Source organism: Mizuhopecten yessoensis, unplaced genomic scaffold, assembly GCF_002113885.1.
Source record: "Mizuhopecten yessoensis strain PY_sf001 unplaced genomic scaffold, ASM211388v2 scaffold4481, whole genome shotgun sequence".
NCBI classification, from domain to species: domain Eukaryota; kingdom Metazoa; phylum Mollusca; class Bivalvia; order Pectinida; family Pectinidae; genus Mizuhopecten; species Mizuhopecten yessoensis.
In genome coordinates this window covers 186,112-203,034 of record NW_018405568.1, presented here as the reverse complement: position 1 = coordinate 203,034, position 16,923 = coordinate 186,112, and the positions used below count along the sequence as shown (strand labels likewise).

The 16,923-nt window shown below is 36.6% G+C and overlaps 3 protein-coding genes across 11 annotated transcripts in view; 2 read left to right on the top strand and 1 right to left on the bottom strand.

Moving 5' to 3' along the window:
- Window positions 1–365: 365 nt before the first annotated feature.
- On the bottom strand, window positions 366–6,934 carry LOC110449082 (proteasome subunit beta type-1-like). The gene is made up of 6 exons (XM_021495694.1): window positions 6,768–6,934; window positions 4,259–4,366; window positions 3,762–3,843; window positions 2,981–3,110; window positions 1,340–1,446; window positions 366–832 (listed from the first exon to the last, which is right to left on the bottom strand). Exons 1-6 carry the CDS (start codon window positions 6,857–6,859, stop codon window positions 647–649), a joined length of 705 nt encoding a protein of 234 aa, XP_021351369.1. The 5' UTR covers window positions 6,860–6,934; the 3' UTR covers window positions 366–646.
- Window positions 6,935–7,099: 165 nt separating this feature from the next.
- On the top strand, window positions 7,100–11,996 carry LOC110449084 (U6 snRNA-associated Sm-like protein LSm2). The gene is made up of 4 exons (XM_021495696.1): window positions 7,100–7,158; window positions 10,434–10,501; window positions 10,698–10,788; window positions 11,154–11,996. Exons 1-4 carry the CDS (start codon window positions 7,156–7,158, stop codon window positions 11,280–11,282), a joined length of 291 nt encoding a protein of 96 aa, XP_021351371.1. The 5' UTR covers window positions 7,100–7,155; the 3' UTR covers window positions 11,283–11,996.
- Window positions 11,997–15,880: 3,884 nt separating this feature from the next.
- The window catches only part of LOC110449081 (histone H3.3-like), a 10,736-nt gene continuing 9,693 nt past the window's right edge, over window positions 15,881–16,923 (top strand). For all 9 annotated transcript variants that reach the window (XM_021495690.1, XM_021495691.1, XM_021495685.1 and 6 more), the window contains exon 1: window positions 15,881–16,043. In XM_021495690.1, coding sequence (XP_021351365.1) covers window positions 15,947–16,043 — 97 coding nt within the window. In that variant the 5' untranslated portion in view covers window positions 15,881–15,946. The remainder of the gene's footprint in view (window positions 16,044–16,923) is intronic.

Sequence of the window (16,923 nt, the reverse complement as noted above, 5' to 3'; positions counted from 1 at the left end):
AGTTTGCCAGTAGGTACCTGGCATGAAGTGCAATAAAGTTTCCTCAAATAAATTGCTTTCAAGGTCACAAGGGTAAAATGTGTTTAAAACCTTCTGAATAACCGGGAGGCCCAGAATAATGATATTTGGCCAGTAGGTACCTGACATGATGTTCTCACGACTCCAATAAGACACCAGGGTGTCAATCTTATGGATTAACTGGGGCTTCAGGAATTGGCCATCAGAGGATAACTTTTACTGAATTGGTGTTAAAATTTGCCAGTGGAAACTGAGAAGAAAATAAATCTGTTGGCAGATGTACATACATATTTATAACCATATATTATTAAGTACTTCCTTGGATAAATATAACAAAAAATACCCAAAGCATGACATATTAAATTTTATTGAACAATTGTTGTCAGACAGAAGATTTTTTTGAAAATGGCATCAAAATGCAGCACTTATAATATTACTGGAGTTTTTCCATGCATTCTAATTGACAAAGTCCTGTCCAGGAAATGTCAACTAGGTGTGCAAGCTCGATTTTTACTCCTGTACAAAACACACCAACCCTGGTGTATCTGATGATCTAAACACCATGACTGTAGTTGGTGAATTATTAACACCATACCAGGGGTATCTGATGATAGTCTGTGTGATGAATCTAGTCGTTACGGAGACCAAAACTTTCAGTTTCTATACCATCCTTGGTTATCACATGTATAACGACACCATCACCCGTGTAAATGTCTCTCTCTGTTGCTGCAATGAAAGCATCCTTAATCAGCTTCACAGCCTGCTCTTTGGTGAGTGGACCTTTTGGGGGATTAGGGTTGTTTCTGTGTCCAATCTGTTAACAAAAAGGAAATCTTTGGTTATTTCTGAAGGGAGACAGAACTATACTGAAACACATTCTAATAATTTAACAGGTTCAGCTTTAATTGATTATTCTAAATATATGAAAGGACAATCCGGTGATACAAATGTTGCGTTGTGTTCACATCAATCTTTTGTTTCTTGCAGTGTGATATAGCTTCAATATCCATTAATGACATTCTTCTACATTGAAGTAATTATTGGTATTTCTACACAACCCTATTATCTATGCTACATGGAGACATTTGTATTCAGGGGATCCACTTTTTATAAAAGATAAAACTGCCATGTTACGAAATGATCTTGCATCAAATTATGTTTTATATGTACAACTCCTTTCAAATTATTTTTTACACAAATTAATTCTAAATTTCTGCACTACATGCGATTACTAAACCATTCCGTGTAACAAGATAATAGCCAACTGATCTGAATATTTCAAATCCGGGTCATAATAATATGACAATTTTTTTATACCAACCCGATTATCTAAGTAGGGCTGCATCATGGAGCTGGCAGAGCCACCAGCTCGGAAGGACTCCCTCTCATAGGATCCTACAGGGTCAAAGCTGTACACACATCCACGACCTGCAAAACAATCAGTTATCATGGTCAAGGCTGTACACACATCAACGACCAGCAAAACAATTTGTTATCATGGTCAAAGCTGTACACACATCAACGACCAGCAAAACAATTTGTTATCATGGTCAAAGCTGTACACACATCAACGACCCGCAAAACAATCAGTTATCATGGTCAAAGCGGTACACACATCCACGACCTGCAAAACAAGCAGTTGTCATGGTCAAAGCTGTAAACACATCCACGACCTGCAAAACAATCAGTTAGCATGGTCAAAGCTGTACACACATCCATGCCCTGCAAAACAATCAGTTATCATGGTCAAAGCTGTGCACACATCCACGACCTGCAAAACAAGCGGTTATCATTTGTCAGGGGCCTAGCTGGACTTGCATCAATAACATGTAAAACAATCCAGTTGTCATCAGCTAAGATAGGGCTGCATCATGGAGCTGGCAGAGCCACCAGCTCGGAATGACTCCCTCTCATAGGATCCTACAGGGGCAAAGCTGTACACACATCCACGACCTGCAAGACAATCAGTTATCATGGTCAAAGCTGTGCACACATCCACGACCTGCAAAACAAGCAGTTGTCATGGTCAAAGCTGTAAACACATCCACGACCTGCAAAACAATCAGTTAGCATGGTCAAAGCTGTACACACATCCATGACCTGCAAAACAATCGGTTATCATGGCCAAAGCTGTACACACATCCATGACCTGAAAAACAATCAGTTATCATGGTCAAAGCGGTACACACATCCACGACCTGCAAAACAAGCAGTTATCATGGTCAAAGCTGTACACACGTCAACGACCAGCAAAACAATTGGTTATCATGGTCAACGCTGTACACACATCCATGACCTGCAAAACAATCAGATATCATGGTCAAAGCTGTACACACATCCATGCCCTGCAAAACAATCGGTTATCATGGTCAAAGCTGTAAACACATCCACGACCTGCAAAACAATCAGTTAGCATGGTCAAAGCTGTACACACATCCATGACCTGCAAAACAATCGGTTATCATGGCCAAAGCTGTACACACATCCACGACCTGCAAGACAATCAGTTATCATGGTCAAAGCTGTACATACATCAACGACCTGCAAAACAATCGGTTATCATTTGTCAGGGTCCTAACTGGACTTGCATCCATAACATGTAAAACAATCCAGTTGTCATCAGCTAAGATAGGGCTGCATCATGGAGCTGGCAGAGCCACCAGCTCGGAAGGACTCCCTCTCATAGGATCCTACAGGGTGAAAGCTGTACACACATCCACGACCTGCAAGACAATCAGTTATCATGGTCAAAGCTGTACACACATCCACGACCTGCAAAACAATCGGTTATCATTTGTCAGGGTCATAGCTGGACTTGCATCCATAACATGTAAAACAATCCAGTTGTCATCAGCTAAGATATTAAAGCAATCCTTAGTCTATAATCAACTTGAATCACACAAAAACTTATCTCTAGATCATGAACTATTACATCGATATTTCTCACTTTATATTAGATTACCTTCATTGTCCAGGCCTGCGACTATGTTGTCTGTGTAGTAGGGGAAGAAGCGTTTATGGTACAACATAGTGGACAGCATAGCAGAAATGGCTGTAGTGGACATTTTCTGGTGGTGATCCTGCTCATAGATCTATCAACAACAACATGTGTCCTCTATATAGATTTAACATACTGATAATAACACATGTATTCAACAAGGCATCACAAACAATACACCCCCCTTGCATGTTAAAGATTTTATATTTAATAGTCAATTGTTGTTTCTCTCTAGCAATAGCACAAAAGTTGTTTGAGGTATTCTACATGAAAATCTATTCAGAAACAAACTGTTTTGCGTTATTATCATACTTGAACAATATATAATTTTAATCAAAATCCATGCAGTAATTAATTGGATAGAGCAATGCTCTTAAGATTTTTATGAATAGTAATGACAACCCTTGGTATCCTGAAACACAAGCTTGTTCAAGGTACATGTATTATAGTATATGACCAGTACATAAAGTTTGATCAAAATCTGCAGGAATAATGCTGCTAGATTGATGACAACAGATTCTATAAATAAAATCCAATGGTGAGTCAGAAAGTACATAAATTCCTTCACATTTTGTTATCACTCTAGCAACTTCCTTTCTGCATGGATTTTGGTCATACATTAGCATTGCATTAGAATACCTTGAACAAGTTTGTCAGTAGTTCACCTTTGTTTCTTAGGCCTTTACTTGCACACTAGACAGTCATACCTAGTGCCGACTACATTGTTCTCAAAGCAATAGCTTACCTTCAGTCTTGCTTTCAGAATTTTTACTAATGTGAGAACATCTCCAAAGAAGCCACATGAGGCTAGCACTGTGTTTCCTGTCCTGTGGATCAGACATGTTTTACTGGTTATATTTTCATCAGAAGGGAAATGGGTCTATAATGAACTCCATGGGACCTTAGCTGACTAAGTGTAGATCAGTTATACAGCAAGGCAGGAAAATGCCTTTCAAATGGACAAAATCTGATCATTTTTTCTAAATTAAGCATTTGCAATTAGTGTGTTCATATTAAACTTGATACTATATATATATACATAGATCTGATTTCTATGAACAAAATAACATGTCTTAACTGAAGTATATACGTTGGCTGATAAAGTAATTTAAATTCTAGTATTTAAAGTTTCAAATGCTGTTCAATGCATCATTTAACATAAAGTAGAAAAAAAACAAAAATAGCTGTACAATATATAAATCTTCCAAATCCCCCAAACCAAAAGAGGACAACATTACTTACAACTGGACTGTTTTGGGGTTGGTCCTACTGTGTATGGAAAAGCCTTCGCTAAGTCTTGTGTCAGAGGCTATCACAGAGAAGTCATTACCAGCCACAGCAAGTGTGGTCCTGAAAAAGAAAAAGTATAGTTTATGACATGATGTCAAAGCAATGTGAACAGAAAATATTACTACATGTATATCCATTTTCCAGGTAGCTACATGAAAAGACACTGAATGAACAGTTGACCTTGCATATATATTTTTCAAAGTCTGTCTTAAGTCTGACAACTGAAATCTGTCAAATCTGTTAAGAATCATTTTAACACTTCCCAATGTTTTCAGCTGGTTGGGGGACCTAACATTATTAAATAAAAGTAACTGAAAATAGAAACATGTACGTTTTAGATATAAAATAGTGAAGGGAGGCCCCACCCTTTCACAATTAACTAGCAGAATTTGTTAAAACTTTCACAGAATGGTTATGCAACTTGCTTTTATGAAAATCTAAGCAAGTTTTTTGTCAATTTTAATATTTTCCCAATTTTTGGTTGTGTGGTACTGTTCATAACAATAAAAAAAAATGAAAAGAAGCATTCCTAGTTAACACTACAAATATTTTACTTACAGAAAGTGTTTTTTTATTGATTTGTATGGATAAAAATAATTATCTACAAGCAAAAAGGACACAAGTTTCATACAAAAAGAGTGAAAACTAAACAAAATATTCACAAATTAACACAATGACTTCATAATTTATTTATTTTACGTAGCGAGAGTTGTCTCCCTTGAAGAAGAAAAACCAACTTTTTGCAGAGGGATACAATTTTCACAATGACAGTTATCTCCTAACATATATAAAAAATGAAGGTAAATAATTAAAACTATGTTATCAAAAGTGACAATGTTTTGTTCTTTCATAGAATCAAATTACTATCAATCCTGTACACTTCGGACACTATTTCACAGCCCGCTAGCGCATGGTATATTTACAGAGGCTATGACATTGTAATAATAATAAATAATAATTTGAGGTTATTATGTAGGTACTCTCAAAAGGGTTCACAAATTATCATCCTTGGTTATTGCAACGAGCCAATGTCTTTCTAAACTCCCTGGGGAGCATACAGCCTGTGCTGCCATTTCGGCGCTTATACAGCTAGCATTCAATAATTCTAGCACTGCCAAACCACAAACTCATTTTCAGCTGACTAGACTGGAACAAGTGGAGTAAAGTATCTTGTTAAAAGATACAACACAGTGCGGTGCCAAGACTCGAACCCATAACCCTTCGGTTACAAGCCACTAGACTACCTAGTACGAATTATTCTGACGTTTTATCATATTTTTTTTATATCGGTCTGTCGTTGATTAACGTCAGAACTCCAGCCCTCTATAATATGCGGGAAATAAAATAGGGTTTTAGTGATTGTATTGGTTGTTTGTTCGTCTTGTACATAAAGAATAGATCTTTCGATCCATGTGTGTGAAAGTGATGATATGTTTCTACAATATCAGTTTGAAGACCCTGGCACGGGTTGCTTATTTCCCGCATATTATAGAAGGCCGATATTAAAAAAAAAAAAAAACCATCAGAATAATTCCGACTTAAGAATACCGTGCCTCCTGTAAGTTGTATTGTATACCGTTTTCACTTGCACCCACACATGCATTTTCATAGGGATCTCGATACTTTTACAAAACACTATTTTCAAGCAGTTAGTGCACTGCATTTGTAAAATTAACTTCTCAACAGAGTGTAACTCGCTTGACAGTGAAAATGGTGTATTGCATGATATGCACATGTGAGGTCGCTACACAAAACATATTTCATGTGCTTTATATATGACTTTCTTCAAGTTGTCTGGTCTCATGTCAGCGTCTTCCTGCAAGTCAATTCACCTCCTTGTATCAGATTCTCTAATTTTGAAGGACATGTGATTACACATACATTTCCCAATTAATTCACGATATGGAGTGTCGACATATCGTCTCACACTTCGTTTATGCAGAACAACCAGGATGTCCGTTTTAAATGTAACATTTTTGGGTATAAATCCTAGTGGACCTGCAAATGTTTATGCAGGCCTTGCAAGGCTTTGTCAAGGCTCGCATGAATATAGCATATCAGATTACTGGGTCCGACCTTATTTCTTTAACGAACAACTCTGGTCTAACCGGTACAACCGTTTGGACTGGGATAAACTGCTCCGTTGTATTGTAACTATAATTTACACAGTAAGGTATTGAAAAACATGTGTATTATGATCCGTGGCAAGTCCTTAAATCTGCCCAGTTATCTCCTCTTTGATCTGTGTGATGAACATTTAATAATCTTGAAAAATTAGGAGCCAGGTCTTCATGGCGACACAGTTCAATCGATATACTGTAATGTATTTAAATAACACACAGGTGACGGACAAATAGAAACTGTATGATGTGTATATGAATATTTTCCTATATCATTTGTATCCAGAAAACGAAATCTGCATTTGTCCTAAATACACAGACAGCGGTCATATCATACATACCCTCCATTCTGGGCGTATGGACTGAAATAAACTTCTTTCGGCCTATCAGACCCGTATGTATCTCCAAGGCCAGGAGCTGCAAGAACGCTCATTATGTAGCTATCTGTGATATTGAGTCCGTCGTGACAGTGCGAGTTTCGCCGAATCTCGAAAAATATCACGTGATATACAACTTCCTGTTTATAAGAGAAAAAGTAAAATAACAAAAAAGACTTAAAGCAATGCAAAATAGTACAAACCATTAATTTATTTTTCTTCCTTCCCCTCAGATTAAAGTTCATCCATTAAACATTCATATAACAGTGCATTTTACACGAAAACTCGAGTTCATTATTTTAACCGGAAGTAAAATGTTCTCGCAAAATCACGTTGCCAAAAAACCGGCAAGATGGTAAGTACGCACAACGTCCCGCACAGGCATCGACATTATATGGTGCCGACTTCAATTATTATTCAGAACAATGCTAGAATATCCCGTTAAAAGTAGTTTTCTCAGTTTATAACTTTGTCTTACATTGAAAATCACTGTTGGGTATTGTCTTTTACCGAAAGTAACACGAGTGTTATTTTTGATAGCATCACCAGTTTTGACGAATAACAATAGAAGTTTCTCTGTGGCCGTAATCGCTTAAGGGAGAAGACCATGGTCGTTTATCACGTTCCAAACCGTTTCACCGTACATGTATTGCTCCTTCTTTCAGTTCTTTTGATGGTATATTGTCTGAATGGTAACTTTTAAAATATACAAATAAGGGCATTATCTGATTATATAGTGAAGATCTTGTCTTGCCTTTAAATTTTAAACCATAGAAGAACTTTTGATAAACATGTTAGGCAATACCTCATTGTTCCACCAAGGTCTGCACTCAGTGCTTTACATTTATGTCATTGTGACATAAAATATTGCCAAAAGCAGGGATGTGTAGTGGAGGGATTTGCAACGCCGAGTCCAGTGGCGAACACTTATCGTTGCTTTTGTGTTTGTTCACTGGACTGTGAAGTCATCGAGGGCCTACTCTGGCCTGTCTGCGCATCGCGGTTATCCAAGTTTACTGGTCTGTGTATTAGTAGGTCTTCATTTTATTACAGGAGAAATGTTATCGTTGCCACCATGTCTAGCTGTACACTAGTTGTGTCGGGAGATATTATCGTCTGTATCTTGAGTTTGTGCTATATTTTGGTTTGGACTCTGAGGGAGAGTCGGTTCATAGCATTCACAATTGGATACTTCAGCGCTTTTAAAATTGTCTCATCATGAATCACACATCACATCAACGTCTGAGTTTCTGTCTTGGGATGATGACATAGATTTAGAACACTTGCTTGGAGAGTTTACAGAATATAGTGAGTCGGACGTTTCAGACGACGATTTTGACAGGGATGTGTAGTTGACTAGTACTCAATATATTAAATTGTACACCCCTGTAATTGTGCAGGTTCGGCAGTCAAATACGTCGGCATACAGTTCAGAGTATCATTAAATAAAAATTACAAAAATAAAATTGCTTGTTTGTATTATGTGCCATTTTCATTAGACCCTTTCCCACAAGTGTCCCAGATTGGGTACCGCCACAGTACTGTAGTGGTCAGTTTCCAGACCAACAAAAACACTGACATACCACAAATAACATCTGCAAAAATTACTCATCTTTTTAATTTATTGATGTCCCAAGTTTGAAAAATGGTGGAATATAGGCCTATTGTCAGAAAATTTGATCTAAGCAGCGAGATGCCAACATGGTTTTACTAAAAATGACAAATGCAAAGTGATACAAACATATTACAGTAGCTCTTTTAGAAACAAAAAAACCCACAAATTAATAATAACTCACCACCATAAGACTACTCCCTCACAAAATAAAATTTAAAATAAAATATAAAATTAAATTAATTAAGCTTTCCATGGATATACTTCATACTAATGTAAACCATTCCGTTGAGGAGGAATTAGAAACACAACTTTGTTGGGTTAGCAAAACAAAATCTTGAATCTCAAAAAACAACATCCGGTTGACGTTGAACACTGTCACAGAAAATGAAAAAATATGGCAATAAATCAATACATCGGGTCCTGTGACACCATCTATTACTTCCACCAGATGTAATATAAACAACCTACAAAAACAAGATAAACAAGAGGGCCATGGGCCTAAACAGTCACCCGAGTCCTACAGTATTTATTTTTGTTGTTGAAATATGTACCAATTTGAGTACAAAATAGTTCAGTATAACGTTAACTTAAGTTTGTCAGGACCATGAGCTGATCATTCCTAGACCGATTTTCAGTTAAATCGGCCTTTTAGAACTTGTTTTTAAGTTTTAAATATTTTGTTCAAAATGGCAGCCGTGTCAGCCATATTGGATTTCTGATCGACCCGAAAAATAACAACACTTTGTCAGGACCATGAGTCGATCATTCCTACAAAGTTTCAGTTCAATCGACCCAGCAAAACTTGACTTAAAGTTTGAAATAGTTTTTCAAAACGAGGGGGGCGCTCGTATCATAGAACACCGATCAAGGGAGATAAGCCAACCTCACTCGGAACATATTTACTAAGGCAAAGAGGAAGTTGCGTATCCCTCCACTACACATCCCTGCCAAAAGCAAGAACGTTTTCAACAAACAGTTTCACCAATGGTCATATTTACATTGTTCTTTTACTAAACTGCCTCTATCCTGCAATAATTGAGGAGAACTGATAAACCTTAAACAAATTTCTTATACTGTTTTGATGTTGCATTTGGATATGCATATTGAAAAATCATCAATAATGCCAAAACAGTTTATTGTTGTTAACATTTTCAAGCCTTGTTGCCATCTACAGGCAATCTAATTACTTATAGTTATTAGGGGTGTCACAATAAGCCAAGAGTGTATCACGATATTGTAGATGGCAATCTAATTACTTGTAGTTATTAGAGGTGTCACAATACTCCAAGAGTGTATCGTGATATATTGCAATACAGAAAGAATAAAATGCGATACGTATCCTGATATATTGTAATAGGAAGGATGTGGTCAATTTTATAATAAGTTGTTGTCAGAATGTTATCAAACTTAATCATATATAATATGGTTACATATATTTTAGATTTTTGACAACCAACCGTCTTACAAAATTAAACTATTGAAAGCCTGATTTATGCTTATTGGCATATCTGTTAGAATTTGTAGTAATTTAAAAAGTTAAAACACCAAGCAGGTACATAAAAATATGCTTTTGAACAAATTGCGATACCACAATATTTCATCTCAGTACTGTTGTAAGAAACGATATAATAATACCTGTGTATTGTGATATACCTGTTTTCCGATATATTGTGACAGCCCTAGTAGTTATGTCTTAATGTTGTAACCTTGACATTAAAAGTAACTGCCTGAAAATGGTGGACACATGGCTTGAAAGAGTTAGAGGTGATAAATTATACGTTTTCAAATTGCATTCACTTACACACAAATCATTATAATCAAGGGCTTTAAACAAATGTTTCGATTTTGGAGTTGGAAAACAAAATTCAACAAACCTTAAATTTTTATCATATGCAATAGTTAATTATTGTTTTCAATGTATATTTCAAAATGGTTTATCAGTATGATGTTATTTTTCATTTTTGACAGTTATATAAATAAGTATTATTATACCTCTATGCTTTATTGTGTTGCAGTTGTTCTACTCATTCTTCAAATCTTTAGTGGGTAAAGATGTGGTGGTAGAGCTGAAAAATGACCTCAGGTAATTATAATTACATTGATCTGTAGATTAAAACTTAAACTTCAAGGATAAGTGAAAATGGAAGATTTAATGAAGATTCCAGGTTAGAAAATATGTTGTTGTCTTTTTCTCTGAATTTTAACTTAATAAAGAATCTGTTTAAATTAGTATAAAATAAATTTTAATGTCATCATAGCTGTATGCTTTTTTCCTCCAGTATATGTGGTACTCTACATTCTGTGGATCAGTTCCTGAACATCAAACTGACAGACATCTCAGTTACAGATCCAGACAAATATCCACACATGGTAAGTATTCTGTCCAAGACCCAGACAAATTCTGAACACATATCCATACATTGTAAAGTCAAGAACCAAACAAGTAAACATATACGCTAACTTTTGTCCTAGACCCAGACAGATATCCACATATGATATTAATAAGGTACTCTGCCACCGATCCAGACAAAAACTTGGTGTATGCGTTAATAGTTCAGTTATAGATACTTTGCTTGTTCTTCGTCAATGTAACGTATCCTAGATTTCCTGAAGCAAACATCTTTTAGCATGAAATGTAAAGAGTAATGAACCCAATTAATCAAAATACAAATCAGCTGTAATATTACTGTAAACAAACGGTTACTATGGTGGATGTAACTTTTTGTATTGTTTAGTTGTCTGTGAAGAACTGTTTCATCAGAGGATCAGTTGTGAGGTACGTCCAGTTGCCAGCTGATGAGTGTGACACACAGCTTCTACAGGACGCTGCCAGGAAAGAGGCCGTACAGAACCGACAGAGATGATCTTCCCTAACAGAACACACGATAAAAAGAGACAATTTAGATCAGAGTTGATCAGGCAGCAGGGACCAACACAACAAATACCAATGAAAAGTTGTTACAGTTGTTGGACACACAAGAGTTTCTGACACAGACTGTCAACAGTTGTACTGAATATTCTCTGTTAATTCAGAGATCCATATCAGCTCTAATGACCCTTGTTTAAGAATATGAGGTATAAGTTGTAGATGTGATCTGAGGCGATGGTGTGAGAGAGAGTGAGCGAGCAACCAGATGTATGGGAGAGAAAGTAGATGTAAAATTTTACAATATCGTGTTTGTAAGAGGTTTGACTTATATAAGGGAGGGAAGTGCAGTGAAAGACAATTGAGAGGACAGAGTTGGATGAGATATGTGGGAGAGTAACAAACTATATCACTACTACAATTTAACATATGTACAATGGATAGGGAGACAATTATTCCAAATATGTTTTAAACTTCAGATTTCGAAGTGTAGTGTAACGGATTGAAATCTAAAACAGTCAGATGAACATCTTGTTTCCTTTTTAAATTTTGTCACACCAGAACTAGTGTATATTTTGTGATTTAGTACTACACTTCCTAACAAGTCCATGTTACTGAGCAGTGAAACAGTGTTTCTGGTGAAAAAATATCACTAATTAATACATGTATTCTTACTGAAAAATTAAATCTTGCATATGTTTAATGAAGTGAACAATGGTTGAATTTATTTTTACTTTTTGTCTGACCTTGTATGAAGGACCAAGGTGAGCATATGTTTATATGTGGTGATGCTTTGTCCATTGTCTGTCCATCATCTGTCAACTTTTGCTTTTAACATCTCCTTCCAAATTACCGATCAGAATTAAACCAAATTTTGATGCTAGCATCCAAACGACATGGGGATAAAAAATTGTGGAAAATAAAGGGATGACACTATTTAGAACTGAGGGGTTGGTAAAATGGTGATTTGCTTTAAATGATATTTTCTCTCAAACTATCGGGCAGATTTCAACCAAAATTTTAGTGATGGTATGCCAAGATAATTGGTATCAAAAATTAAACAAATAAATGGGCGGACACTCCTGGGGGCTGATGGTCCGGATAAAAGGGGTCAAATGGGCTGGTTTGCTTCTAAACTACTAGGCAGGTTTCAACCCAATTGTAGTGGCACCATGCTTAGTTCAGAGGAATCAAAAGCTATACAACCTTGAAACATGAGGACAGGGACTTAGAGATAGAAGTGCCGGGTAAAATTGACCGATTTGCTTTAAACATCGTCACTTTTCATACTAATAGACAGATTTTCACTTGTTGAGGTAATATCCTTAGCCCATATCAATATCAAATTGATACAAGTGGAGTTTCAAACATTTCCTTCGGATTCTTCTATCGAAATACAAACGAGATTTCCAACCTTATTTCCGATATATCCAGGTGAGCGACTAAAGACCCTTGTGCCTATTGTTTATATTAAATACAACCCCAATATCTGATGTGTCTGTTAAGAGGAGGGAATTATTATTCAAGGTCTTGCTCTGAATAGCATGACTTCCAGGATAGTTATCGACTGCTGACAACCTCACAAGCTGGAGGAGACAAAGGTGCCGGTGGATGAAGGATAGGGACAAGTTTTCTGGTTGACATAATGATCTCGCTATTTTTATTTGTGCTCATTGTTGTGCATTCTTGTTTTGTCATTATCTCTCTGTGAGTTGGATTTGAGGTGACTACATGGTGGGTGTTGTCGATGAAGCAGAACAGTCGAAATGGCTTCGTACTTTTTCAAGGATCTTTCCTTTGTTCATATTTTGCCCTTGCTTTATGAACATTGGCGTTCTAAATGTGGTTTTGTTAACACTTTGGTATTCTGTCGTTTCTTTTTATGTTTAAAAAAAATGCTTCCAACTTCAACGTTCATCAAATGTACTGGTGCGCTGTCTTCATGTTGTCTGGTAAACCACCAGTCCCAGAGGTTGACTGTAGCCTTTCAGCTGGGATTTATCTTCAGTTTGCTGATGGTTGACTTGTCTGGTAAACCACCAGTCCCAGAAGTTGACAGTAGCCTTTCAGCTGGGATTTATCTTCAGTTTGCTGATGGTTGACTTGTCTGGTAAACCACCAGTCCCAGAGGTTGACCGTAGCCTTTCAGCTGGGATTTATCTTCAGTTTGCTGATGGTTGACTTGTCTGGTAAACCGAATACAGAGACGTATGTACTTATGTCTTTGTATATATGTCTCTGGGCGGACATAATATTATACAAAAAGCAGAAGATGTTCCAGAGGTAAAAATTAGAACACTCACAGAGCAGCAATACACAAGGCAACTGAAAATAAGCAGCGATATCAGCCCAGCATTGATGAAGGAGGCGAGTTCGGCACACATTGAATTATATCATTGACAAGACAACCGAACGCTCTGAAGTCACCAATCAGCGTCTCCTGTTTTTGCGAATATCGGGACCCAAATCGGATCACGGCTTGAATTTTGCAGTATCGTACGCTTCAAACGAATATTTTTTTGTCAGCATATTAACATTTTATGATGACCTTTAGAATTTATATGACAAAAAGTATTTCTAAAGTGAATTTATTACTGTAGTCCAAAACAGAGTACATAGTCGTCGAACGCGCCATTTTTAGCTCACCTGGCCGTAAAGGCCAAGTGAGCTTATGGCATGGTGCGGCGTCCATCGTCCGTCCGTCCGTCGTCAACATTTTACTTTAAACAACTTCTTCTCAGTAACCAAAAGGCCTAGGGTAATGATATTTGGCCAGAAGCATGCTGGGATGAAGGGCTAACAATTTTATTCAAATAAATGACCTTGATTTATATTCAAGGTCACATGGGTCAAATATGTTTAAAACCTTTCAACAACTTCTTCCGAATAACCAAAAGGCCTAGGGTGATGATATTTGGCCAGAAGCATGCACGGATGAAGGGCTACAAAGTTTGTTCAAATAAATGACAGTCATCCATTTTCAAGGTCACAGGGGTCAAATATGTTAAATTCTTTAAACAACTTCTTCTGAATAACCAAGAGGCATAGGGTGATGATATGTGGCCAGTAACATGCTGGGATGAAGGGCTAACAATTTTATTCAAATAAATGACCTTGATTTATATTCAAGGTCACATGGGTCAAATATGTTTAAAACCTTTCAACAACTTCTTCCGAATAACCAAGAGGCCTAGGGTGATGATATTTGGCCTGTAACATGCTGGGATAAAGGGCTACCAAATTTGTTCAAATACATGACCTTGACTTATATTCTAGGTCACAGGGGTCAAATATGTTTAAAACATTTAAACAACTTCTCCTGAATAACCAATAGGCCTAGGGTGCTTAAATTTGGCCAGTAGCATGCTGGGATGAAGGGCTAGCAAGTTTGTTTAAATAAATGACCTTGATTTATATTCAAGGTCACAGGGGTCAAATATGTTTAAAACCTTTTAACAACTTCTTCTGAATAACCAAAATGCCCAGGGTGATGCTATTTGGCCAGTAACATGCTGGGATGAAGGTCTACCAAGTTTGTTCAAATACATGACCTTGACTTATATTCTAGGTCACACTGGTCAAATATGTTTAAAACCTTTAAACAACTTCTTCTGAATAATCGAGATGCCTAGGGTGATGAGATTTGTCCAGTTACATGCTGGGTTGAAGAACTACTAGGTTTGTTCAAATACATGACCTTCATCCATTTTCAAGGTCACAGGGGTCAAATATGTTTAAAACCTTTAAACAACTTCTGAATTACCAAAATGCCCAGGGTGATGCTATTTGGCCAGTAGCATGCTGGGATGAAGGGCTACCAATTTTGTTCAAATGAATGACATTGACCAACTTTCAAGGTCACAGGTGTCAAATGACTTAAAATCTTCAAACAACTTCTTCTCAATAACCAAAAGGCCCAGGGTACTGATATTTGGCATGTAGCAATCAGGGCTTCCAAATTTGTTCAAATGAATGACCTTGACCCACTTTCAACCTAATGTCATTGTTTGACATTCAAGGTCACACTGATATTCTGCCTGTAGCTGTATTTTAGTCCGCTTTTAAGATTACAAGTGTGAGATTAATACCAGGTGAGCGATGCAGGCCCATTGGGCCTCTTGTTTAAAAACGTAATCAAAACATTGACATTTCAGTTTGAATTACGTTTTCTTGCGTTATTTGAACTTAAAACTTAATTATCTGTAGTCAAAAAATGGTGCATGGCTATATATTCTAAGACTAAATAATTGTTATAACTGATTTGTTGACACATTTATTTATTTATAAGCATTTTTGCAAAAAGTGATTCGATTTGGGTACCGATCCGATTTGGGTACTGCCACCTTATACACTGTATCACTGGTATAATAGCACGCCTCTCACTTCGTTGTTGGAACCCTATGTAGTTCAACTTTGATACGCAAAAGCAGCCTATACTGTTTTAATGGAGGATAGACAGTAGGATACACAAAAGTTCCTACAAGGACACCAACATCTCAATAAGTTATACCCAAGACATCTTCAGAAGTTGTGCAGTGCAATTTATCATAGCTTTAGTAGTACCCCGAACCGCAAAGAAAGCGTCTGAATGATGACTGATTCAAGCGTCTTGTTGATATGAGCGGCTTCATTTGAACGTTGGGTCAGATTCAGAATGAAACCATGCCACGATTGTCCAATCAAAGCTCAAGCCATGCTAAAAAAACGGGAGCATCTAAGAGAAAATCTAAATCTCAACCAGGTTCAAAAGATAAAACGGGTAGGAAATGTTATCATTCAAATTCAAAACACCAGTAGAGCAATGGAGGCAGTTATCGACAGTCTAAGCTTCAAATTTGTTTTTCCAGTTTACCGTTTTGCGTAAGTTATTTTATGATGGCATTTCGAAGAAGTCGGGAAACGTACTCTATTTCATCATCTGCAATAAACGTACATGTGACGAATCGCGGGAGAAATCATTGTTTTGGTGGCATTAATGACAGGGGTAGTTATCGACAGCTGGAGGTAGTTATCGACAGCTAAATTAAAATGTTAATTATTTCTATTATTAATCTCTAATTATACATTCATTTGTTCTGACGTGTGTCCAATTGCTTAAAAAAGGTATAAACATGTCAAGTGATATGTTAAGTCATAAATGTAAACAAACACGCTCCCTTTTCTGCACGCATGCGCAAACAGTCACCATGGTGTCCCACCCCAATTTCATATTATTTTGATCCCCAGTGATGCATTCCAACAGCCCATTTTTTTTTAATTATGATGCATTTATCCTACATTGAGAGATATCAGAAATTTAATTCAAGAAAACATAATTGAATCTTCTTGAAATAATCATTGTGGAAATGTTTTTAGGTTCTTAATGTTCACAAGATAATTAGTTATATACCTCCTGCCTAACAGAACAATTTTCATCAACATTTGATCTATGTAATTGATTACTTTTCATAAATATTATATTCTGTCTATATATGACTGCAGTGTCTTCAAATATTGATATTTTTCATAATTTGTAATTGCAGTTTATATTGAGCATATTTACAAGACTTATCTACATGGATTTTATTGAGAAATTTGGATTTTTTAGTATTTTAGTTATGCTTGTAAAGTTATGTCTGTTTACTGGATAGACTTTAGCA